Source organism: Nyctereutes procyonoides, unplaced genomic scaffold, assembly GCF_905146905.1.
Source record: "Nyctereutes procyonoides isolate TBG_1078 unplaced genomic scaffold, NYPRO_anot_genome, whole genome shotgun sequence".
Lineage (NCBI taxonomy): Eukaryota > Metazoa > Chordata > Mammalia > Carnivora > Canidae > Nyctereutes > Nyctereutes procyonoides.
The window spans coordinates 12,448,155-12,459,561 of NW_026575021.1; the positions used below are offsets into that span (position 1 = coordinate 12,448,155).

The 11,407-nt window shown below is 36.0% G+C and overlaps 1 protein-coding gene across 2 annotated transcripts in view; it reads left to right on the forward strand.

Annotated features, from left to right (window-relative positions):
* Positions 1 to 9,840, forward strand: part of GABRA2 (gamma-aminobutyric acid type A receptor subunit alpha2) — a 120,728-nt gene extending 110,888 nt beyond the window's left edge. For both annotated transcript variants that reach the window (XM_055340794.1, XM_055340785.1), the window contains one exon: positions 7,340 to 9,840. In XM_055340794.1, coding sequence (XP_055196769.1) covers positions 7,340 to 7,636 — 297 coding nt within the window. In that variant the 3' untranslated portion in view covers positions 7,637 to 9,840. The remainder of the gene's footprint in view (positions 1 to 7,339) is intronic.
* The last annotated feature ends 1,567 nt before the right edge of the window (positions 9,841 to 11,407 follow it).

The window sequence follows — 11,407 nt, forward strand, 5'->3', positions numbered from 1 at the left end:
TATAGCTTTCTCATAAGTTCGTTTATATGTTGAATAATAAGAAAAACATTATTGCTATTTACTGTGCACTTACTACTCTATGCCTGGGAATATCTCTGTGTTAGAAATGAGACTATGGGATTGGTCATATAAAGTTACTTGCTCAGGATCACATCTAATAGGTGGTGCATCCAAGATTGAATACAGATCTAAAGTCCGTGCTCATATTCCTCCTATAGCCATTACAAACGTCCCCAGATATCCATGCTGCTGCTACACATCTCTGTGACATTAGTTGTGCTGGTCCCTCTTGCTAAAATGCTCCTTCTTTCCTTCCCCAACTGATGAACTCCTACTAATTTCTTAATATCCATCTATTTCTACTTAATATTGAGACTTCTAAATGAATGTAACTGCCACCCCTACATCGTGTTTCTACAGTACTTGGCACAAATTCCTTTTGTGTAACCTTAGTAAATTATACTTTAAGTATAAATATTTCTAACAGTAGGCTACATGATCTAGGAGGATAATAGTTTTGTCCTACTCATCATGTTCTCTGCTATTACCTGGCATAACAGCACATAGTTTCTTTGAATTAAATTAAAAATAAATGGCTTCAGTGACTCCAGGTTGTTTCTGTTTCTAAATCTTGTTGGTGGTTCTACACTAGCCCAAAAAAGCATATCCTCTGGAAACACACTAGATATTAAATTATTTAAAACACAGACTTAGCAACATGATATCTAGACTAACATGAAATGTGCCATTGTTTTGTGATTCACGCCATGCAATCCATAGAAAAATCACATTTCAAGTGGTTTTTTTTCATTTATTTGCATTTTTTTTAATATTTTGCCTTGTCCCAAAAGCATTTCAGGCAGTTTACCAAAAGACTGTATATACTTAAAGTATTATAAACTAAAACATAAGTAGAAGTAGGATATCAGGATGAAGGAAAATAGAATGCAGACATGTCCACCATTTGGGCCAGAACATTAACTATAGTCCAGGGCTAGAGGAGTTGAGCTTTAAAACCTGAGCTTCTGGGCTATCACAGTAAACCATTGGAGGGTGGGTGGTGGGGAGTTAATACTTTGTTGTTGTTTTTTTTTTAATCAAAGAATGGAAGCATAAATTTTCTTAGGGAAAATATCTTCCTACACTGAATTATATAAAACAATATCATATAGGTTTTATACTAGAGAACGCTGGGTACTGTTGAAAGTAATGTCAACATTTTCCCAATAAACACAGTAATGAATTTCATATTGATGTCTCTTGTAGTCCCCTTCAATAAAAGCTGAAGGCATTACATTAACATACAACTCCATGAAGGCAATTCTTCAAGGAGCTAAGCTAATATGGTCCAAGTATATAGCTTTCTCATGGCCCAATTTAATCCAAGGAAAGACTTTAGAGTACTTAGAGAAGTGGATGGACTGTATAACCTTCAAACAATCTTCTGTAAGTATCACTTTTCTCAGGACGGTTAGCAGACAGTTAACAATAGTGTCTTCTGACCAAGGAGCATGTTGTTGCTTTACCAGTAATGGGCTTGCTAGTGGCCACAATAGATTTAAAAAGCAACATGGTATGTATATAGCAAGAGCAGAAATTTGCCACTATGTCTACCTTGGGTTTTTTCCCAAAGTCTGTCTTATTTAGTGTTACATTTATGAGAGCTCCATTTCCTTATTTTAAGGACAATCTCTGCGATTCTTTCAACTCTGAAACCATGTGATTATTATTTTTATTCATATCCCAGATCACTTTGCTAATAGTTGGCTATATTTTAGACAGAGCGTTTGCTCAAGTTATTAATATAATTTTATCTAATACTCTAAGGAAGCTGAGAGTGTTTTGCCCCATGTTTTAAGACATTTTGATTTCTATAATCAGGAGTTTTCCAATCTTAGGTTTTTCCGATTTTAAGTTTTGAAATCTTAAATATATATTCAGACATTCTAATGAAGTAATAAACTCAGAATATTCTCTTATAAAACATTGTTTAAAAAATAGAAAATGTGATTAGCATGGACTAGATTTCCTTTTCATTCCACTTCAGTAACAGCACCAACAAATTCCATAGCAACATATTTTACTCTTTTTCCCAAATAATGTGTAAAAAACAATTTACTGATTTTGCGGTTAGTCATATTTTTCCTCTTCCCATCTGTATTAGTCTCAATTACAAGTTCAAAACAAGTTCAACAAGTTCAAAATTGAGGACTTTCAAGATATTTGCATACCAGAATTGTAGGACACACTATGGGAATCTAGTTTTTATCAATCTAATAAAGACCTACTCTATAGAATGCTTTATGCTTATATATATTATATATTATCTAAATACATTTTTGTCACAGGAATCATTCTTGTACATGTCATTCATTATAAAACAAAGATTTTTTTGAGCCTTTTCTGTGCCAGAAACTATGCTAGGAGCTCTGCATTGCACAGTCTATGCTTTCAAGGTGCTTACCATTGAGTGGAAGAAAAAAAAATAAGTGAAAAAAGTATATGTGGCATTATTGAGACAAACACTTGGGTGCTATGGCAGCACCTGGAAGGACTAGTTATTGCAGTTAGAAGTGATTCTAAGCAGAGCTGATGCAAAATGGATCTGACTAGGGGGTCAGTGTAGATTGGTGATCAGTTCCTGGCTCCATTGTGGTATCATTCACAGGTCAGGGAATATAAGAGGGTGTGCAGAATTAGGTTGGAAGTACAAGTAACTGGACTTCATTTCTGGATATTTTCTGTTTTAATTACCTATGGAATATGTAGGTAGAGAAGCCTAGTGAAACATAAGTGGGTAAGAATTCTGGTGAGAGATATTATGTCAGTCATCTTTGTATTGGTGACAAAAGCTGAGTCACTTAAAATTAATAGAAAATAGCAGTAGCCATTTGCCTTCTTTTCCCCCATTCTCCTCCTGTTTTTTTTTTTTAAGATTTATTTATTTATTTATGATAGACATAGAGAGAAAGAGGCAGAGACACAGGAGGAGGGAGAAGCAGGCTCCATGCCGGGAGCCCGACGCGGGACTCGATCCCGGGACTCCAGGATCGCGCCCTGGGCCAAAGGCAGGCGCTAAACAGCTGAGCCACACAGGGATCCCCTGTTTGGTTTTATTCTTCATGTTTACCATTGTTTTCTTTACTTATATTTTCAGCTATACCTGGCCTTATTCTTATATGAGGAGGCCTGCCTAAGAGACTTACTGCAGAAATGCAGAATGATAAAATTAGACTATGAGAAATTAGGTAGTGTGAACCGTCAGAGCTTGCCTAATACTCAAAATAAATAAAAATTTTATAGAGGGACATGAACATTTAAAAAAATTATCTTCTGGCAAGTACTACTGGTTTGAACAGTTAATGCAACAGCAGACTTTATTGGATGATTTGTCTTCAAGGCTCCAAGGGCCTGTGTTTAAGCCAAGGGTTGCACTGAATAAAGTAGAATTAGGCAAAAATCATTGGCCCAACTACTAGCCTGCTGATGGTCTGCCTTGACCAGAGGCTTGCGTGATATTCAAAGAAGATTTATAATATAATATATCAATTTGGTTCTTTTTAATAGAAGTTAGTAATGAATAGGGCAAGGTAATATCTCTAGTGATGGCCTAGAGTTGGAATATTTTTTAGTACTATCACTAGCAGATCTGTTTCTTACAAAGAACAGTAGTAGGATATATTATGTGGACTTAATCTATGTGCTCTGCTTTAGCAGACCCGAGAACTCTAAGTCAGCTATGAATTCAATAGTAATTTTTCCTCTATATGCATGTTATTAATAATTTTAAATAGGAGCAATTTGCTTTACTGTAGATTTGTGACAATTACTTTTAAATGGACTGAGGAGAGTTATTTTATTCTTTAAAACAAGACTTGTAAGAGCTGAGCCAGAAAGGCTTTCCTGGACTGTGGCTGGGAATTGAGAAGGTTTAGCACCCTGAGGGTGCCCTGTGCTTCATTTAATGAATTGGTAGGAAATTACAGGTGCCAACCACTGGGTTTGACTAAAGATAGTGCTCGTGACTGTTGCACTATTGATTCTGAAAATAACCAAGTTGCCAAGTTCCAAGAGAGAGCATTGTGAAACCAAGCCATCATCTTGGCAGGTACTTGAACCTGCCTCTGAAGTTTATAGTTACATTCAGAAATTGAAGCCATCCTTTGAACAATGAAGAAAAATATGAAATTTTTTTAAGTCAATAAAAGTTACAAACATATATTAAAATTATTTTTAATACTGCTTTTTATAGTATCCAGAGTGTTGGGATGAAAAAACAAGCCAACCAACCAACATACAAACATGCAGGGGTGATATTTGGCTGGTTATATACCGGTACAGCCCTCTGGGTGTTTACAGCTGATATTCATTCAGTTTGGTCAGAGTATCTGTTCTCATTTGTTAATGTCTCTGTTTCAGAATTTGTTAAATAATTTTAGCATCATCTGTGGGTTTATATACAACTGAAGGATATTCAAGTCGGGCAGGAAGGGTGTAGGTAAGAGTCAGTCAGAGTTCTATCCATCTGTATACCCCTCTTGTAAGAAAGGACATTCACATTTGTGTTTCTTTGTCAAGACGTCTAAACCATGCACCATAAATCCTGACCTAACTAAAATATCCCTCTTCCAAGATACCTTTTTTGAGCTCCTCTATGCAATGTTTATGTCTTCTTCCAAATATATAAAGTATATTGTCTATATATCTGATAAGCCAGTAATCATTGTTTAGCTTGTGATAGACTTATAGCCATTAATACTCTCCACTAAGAGCCTGTTTTTCATTGTGGTTTGAATACTCATTTGTTCATTTAATTCTTACAACAGTTCATTATGGCTTTGGTCTAATTACCTCCTTTTTTTTTTTTTTTTTTAAACTAGAAGCTGAAGCAGGGACAGGTTCAGGAACATTTCCAAGGTCCAAATTTTAAATGCAATTTGATAATGTTTTCAATGATGTTTAGGTAGAATTGAAATAATAATCTTAACACTGTATGTTACATACTTAATGGTTTAAAGAGTCTTTTTAGAAGATTGGCCTAGCCATACAGACTTCAACTGGAAAAATTTAAGACGAAGTGTACTCCCAGGTTTCAGATACCTTCCTCAAAGAGAAAGTCATGTAGTATGGTGTTTGGAGCAGAGGTTTAGATGGTCACACACATCTGAGTTTGCGTGCTTTTTCAGGCACTTTATAGGCAAGTGACTGGGTTATGTCAAGAAACTTCTTTAGCCTCCATTTTGGAATTTGTAACATGGGGTTAATAGTAGAACTTACCTCCTCTCCCATAGTGAAGTTTTTACAAGTGACACTCTCAGGCCAAACACTCAGCCTGACACATCTAGTGCTCAAATGTGTTAGCTGTCATCTGGCTATCGGTCATGCACTTGGGGATCAACATGGGAACTACACGTGTCCTTACAGAAGAAAAGCTGTTGCATAGCGTTCATGATGGTAGATCCTCAACCCCTCTCCTTCTGTACTCCAGCTGGGTGAGGAAGAAGGCCTCATCTGCAAGGGAAGGAGGAGGAGGAGGAGAAACCCGATGACAGTGAAGGACAGGAAAACCAGGCTTGTGTTCAGGTCCTCTTGGGACTTTCAGAGCTCCTTTTATCATCTCATTTTACCTGAACATTTTGAGAATTCTTAATTGAAAATAACTGGTATTCAAAATTGTGTTCTAGGGCAATTGGTCCTCTAAATCCGTTGACTTACACTCTTCACTATTTTGGATGATTCATAGCTGGCTCAATTTTGTTTGCATTTAGATAACTAAGAAGACATTTTATTTATTTATTTTATTTATTTATTTGTTTTATTTTTTTATTATTATTTTTTTTTTTGATAGTCACACACACACAGAGAGAGAGGCAGAGACATAGGCAGAGGGAGAAACAGGCTCCATGCACCGGGAGCCCGATGTGGGATTCGATCCCGGGTCTCCAGGATCGCGCCCTGGGCTAAAGGCAGGCGACAAACCACTGCACTGCCCAGGGATCCCTAAGAAGACATTTTATAATAGTATAGACATTGCAGGTAAATGCTATTTATATTTTCAGGTTCATTAATTCAGCTGCAGATTATGTGCCTACCTGGTGGAAGGCATCATGCTAAGTGGAAGTTTGTAATGGTAAACAAGTAGCACCAGCCTTTATTGACTTTAGATTCTAAGGAGAAAGGAAGATGTCAATCCCACAACTAAAGAAAGAATTTACACAGTTTGAAAAATGCCATGATGGAAGTAAACTGAGTACTGTGAAGAGTGCAGATGGCCAAAAAAGCTGTACTAGATAGAGTGGTTAGGGAGGCCTTTTTGAGGACCAAGACTAAGCCAAGACCGAAGAATGAAGGTGGATTGATGACATGAAAAGAGGATGGAGGGAGAGCACTCCAGGCTAGGAAGTAGCATGACCAAAGGCATCAAAAAAAAAAAAAAAAAAAAAAAAAAAGAAGAAGAAGAAGAAAAAGAAAAAGAAAAGAAAAGAAATTATTTCATGGGACTGGTATATAATTCACAAAGAAAAGAAGCCATGATAAGAACTATTGATTTTATTCTCAGTTCTATGAGATAGTATTTAAGAGATTTAAGCTAAGGGATGACATGATCCCATTTCTGTCTTTAAAAAATAAAAAAAAAATCCCTGTGGCTGGAGCATGTCTAATGATTGGATGAGGTCAAATGAAGCTGGGATAGCACAAAACATGTTATTTGGTCCAGGCAGGAGATAATTGTGAGTTAGATTAGACTGGGTGGGGATTATGAGGAGAAACAGGTTATGGATGAGCTAGGCAAAAAAGCAAAGTTTGTATTTTATCTTTCTCCCGTATTTTTAATACTTATTTCATCGCCAACTGTTCATTGTCATTGTCCCACCATATGAGTAAAGCATTCGACATGAAAGAGAGAAATCCTGTTACCTAGTTAAAGAAGTTAAATTTCTTTATTTGCAAATTGAGGTCATGCAAGAGGTAGATTGTCATTCCTCTTGTTAAAATTTGTCTACATTTCTTTTATTCATTCCCTCATCCATTCAACCAATATTTGAATAACTTGTAAGAGTCCAAATGTTGCATCCTTTATTAAATGCGTGGCTTTGATTGTTTGTTTTTCATGTAAACGACAACAAAAAATGGTTCTCCAGGAAAATGATAATCGTTGATTTTACTCTGGGACTTTTCCTTACGGTTTTAGGACTCCTTTATTTCCCTAAATTTCGTCTTTCTGGTGGATAATGATGTTTAATCAAGATAACTTTTCTTCAGAATTTGAACTGGAGTTTGGAAAACGTTAAGTATCAGGCTCAACCCACTTTCTGTTAATTCTTCTATTTTCCAATAGAAAAAAGAAAAAGCCTCTGTCATGATACAGAACAATGCTTACGCGGTGGCTGTTGCCAATTATGCCCCGAATCTTTCAAAAGACCCAGTTCTGTCCACCATCTCCAAGAGCGCAACCACGCCAGAACCCAATAAGAAGCCGGAAAACAAGCCAGCGGAAGCCAAGAAAACCTTCAACAGTGTTAGCAAAATCGATAGAATGTCTAGGATAGTTTTCCCAGTTTTGTTTGGTACCTTTAATCTAGTTTACTGGGCTACGTATTTAAACAGAGAACCTGTATTAGGGGTCAGCCCTTGAATCTAGACGCAGGTTATCTTTGGGATGTATAGCGACATAAAACCTTGTTTGTTTTGCTGTACAGTCTGACTAATAACTGCTAATTTGTGAGCCAACATGTACAGTGTGTATATAGCCACCGAGCTCACCAGTAGACCTCTAACGGAGACACGCACCTGCTACCTTGTGGCACCGCAGGCAGAGAGCACCCCATACCCAAAGAGCCATTGCCTTTTTGAAAGATTGATCCCGGGAACTCGTTTAAAGTGGATTTCACATGACCTGACTTGATTCCTACTGTTCCAACAGTGATGAAGATGGGGATCCTATACCACACTTTGTGAACCCTTTTGACTTAGGTCTTAAATAGGATTATTTTCCACTGTTGCCCTTTACGTGACGTAACACTGTCCTTCCGAGGCGAATCCTTCCAAGTCCCAGAACCTCGTATCTGCGACATCAGTTCCCTTCATTAAGTGCTCAGAATCCCTGCTAGTGTAATTGGAAGCTTAGCACACATCAGAAGAAAAACTAGAGACCTGAAATCAGCTTTTAATTACTCCGCGTAGCATCTATAGCACATGTTACCGCATGACAAGCTCAAATAATTACGAGTCACTCCTGACAGGATGTTAATTATGCCTAGAATTTAGTAACCATCAGAATGTCATGGTCATTACATTTTAGCATCAGAGTTTATTTGAGAGTGATAATTGAAATCCTACAGGTTATTTTAATCATTGGAAACTACCTTAAACTAAAAAAATAATAATAAAAACAAAAGACAAACGTGTCTTACCCTTTCCAGGTATGTGTTGTATCGAAATTGATCAGCTAAATTTTCTTGGTGCTGGAGACTGGACAAAGCATCCAGCTTGGCTGCTGTGGAGCAACGTTCATACTGGATTAGAAAAGTGTGCCAAAAACTCCCACCGGTGAGAATTCCTAGGTGTCCCAGCGTATCGATGAGCACTTACACGATTCTCCTCTTTCCTGTTTACTGCAAATTTTGCCTTAAGGCTTCTCGTCATCAGGACTCAGAAGCCACTAATTACAAAGGAAAGGGCAGTTAGTTGGCACATTTTTCTGTCTTGAAGCAGTGCTTTCAGATAAGAATTAATGTAAATCTGCTTTTGTAAATCGCAACTTTAAATTAAACTGACTCAAATTTACAACAGCTTTGTATACCAGAAGAGGTTTTGGTAAGAGTTGAACATTTTTAAACAGAAACTTTAAAGCCTCACCAACAGATTGTGGATTAATTCACACGCACACATATAAACGAGTGTGCGCATGTGCACACACTAACTAAATTAGAACACACACACACAAATAGCTAAATCGGAAACCAGTTTGCAATTTTATATAATTACTAATTATTAATGAGTAAAATTCATTTTCTTTTAATATTTAAAATATACTCTCTATACCCCCTGAAATGCATTAATAGAGGTTAACAATTGTGTCTCATGCCTAGATTTAACATTTTTGGCAAATCCAAAATCCTTTTAACTCACATCTACATTAGCAGTTATTAGTTGACTTTTACTAATAGATACACCTTTATGATGGTGTTTTTGTAGAAACATAAGTAGTCCAATAGTGGCATTTCTTGCAGTTTTGTACAGTATTTCAGTATAGTGCATAAATAAGTATGTTCATAAAATCAAATAAAAGGAGTATCTTACGGAAATAAGAAAAATCACAACAAAAATTGCTGTTCATTTGCCTCGTTTAAATTTCTTTTTTTTTTTTTTCATTTTCTTTGTTTTAGTGTGATTCTATTATGTGCTTTGCATGACTGTATTAATACCAAGGTCACAAAATGCATCTTATTAACAGAATTTGCCGTGAAGACAGCCTCGACATTAAAAATTCCCTCACCAAAGGTAATCCATAATCCTTAATAAAATTGTTACATGAGCTAATAAATGTATTTCTTTAATTCCCTTCCAGTTACAGCTTCTTTCTCATCTAAATAGTTTTAACATGTGCACTTTATTTATACATTGAAATGGAACATATCCTATTTTCCTACACATTTAAGTGTAGCCTAGACCCTCTGTAGAGTTTAGGAAAGTGTGCAAGAGTCTAAGAAAGTGCACCATGCTTTTGAGGGCAAGCAATAAAAATGCTGTGTATGGTATGCACTATTAGACACTTTAAAAATATTGTTCTTATAAGTTACGCATTTCCCCCTTTTTTATTTTTTATTTTTTTACGCATTTCCCCCTTAATGTCGGACTATAAATTACAAATTTATAAGTGTGTACATATGTAAAAAATAGTTGTAAATAGCAGTTTCTGTGTGACAACAGAAAAGATTCATCTTTACCTTTGACAAAGGGCTGCACCTACATTGATGGCACCAGTTTTATTAACATTTATGGTAGATTGGCCAGAAAAGTTATTGTCATTCTTATTTTTAGTTTCAATTGCCAAAATCCCATTCGAGCTTAAAAATATCCTTAAAGTTCAGATCTTCAGGTAATGTAGATCAGAATTTTCTCTTATTTTGCCACTTTGCTGTATTTTTTTATGCACTTCTTAATCTTTTAAAGTTTAGATAAATCAAAGGGAGCTTTTGGTCTTACTGGAGAGAGGGAGGATGCTCCATGGAAAATGATTTTAAATTCTAGAAAGAACCATCGTGTTTACAATTATTCTCCCTTCCATAAACCTGTCTGAAGATGCAAAATAAAAGTGACATGAATTTATTAAAATAAGACCAACTTTTCAGGAAATATATTTTTAATAAACCAACAGAGGTCTCCTTGGCCCATAATATCATAATATGATGCCTATTTTATGCAGTTGTACCTTGACATAAAGAGTTATGGTATGTACAAAATGTAGATAAATACATGTGCATATACAGAGATAAAGTCTCCTTATTGTATAGCTGCTGCTCTGATTCAGCTAATATTTATTCAACAAATATTTTTTTACCTCCTACTATGTGCCATGCCATGGGGATGATGTTACTAACACTCATATCACACCCACAGAATTTAGTTGAAAATTAAAGTCCATCTTCTTCTAAAGACTTAAGATCAAAGGCTAAATGGAACACATGTATTAATTTAGCACTGAGAGTTGTTCAAATAAGCTATAAGATCATGAGTGTGTTACGATAGTGGCTGCTTTGTTTTTTCCTCCTATTTGTGTTCCTATTTTTTAATACAAAAATGGAACAAATATAACCATTTAGTAGTGATTTTAAACGTCAGTGATTTTTAAAATGCCAGTGTTACTATTTAGGTATCTTCAGGGATCTCTCTCGAATTTATCTCAGGTGTGGATAAGTGATCCCTTCAGTGATATTTCCTTTTTTTTTTTTTTCTTAAATGTTTCACGGTTTATTTAAAAAGAACACAGACGCTATTATCTCACTCATATTTTTGTTATATCTCCCTTGTGTGTTTATGATGCGATTCTTTTTATATTCCTGGCTAGGGAACTGAACTCTGTCTGCTATGGTATCATAGATTCTAGAGGGGCGCCAACGCTCTGTGAATACTGTACTTTGGCGTGGCCTGGTATCATTTCAATGGGAGGACAAGGGAAGTAAGTCAAGTCACCTTTTGCAAAGTCATGGTTCTTCAGCATCGATTAGGACTTTTTTCAAATGCTCCATTCCTGATGTCTCAGACAATGCCAGTGAAACACTGAAATGTTTATTATTTAACTTGAAATCCGAGACCATGTCAATAGGCTTATTAATATGAATAGGTTTACCAAACCTATTAATATGAATAGGTTTACCAAACTGTATAGGTTGTCCCTGTTGTT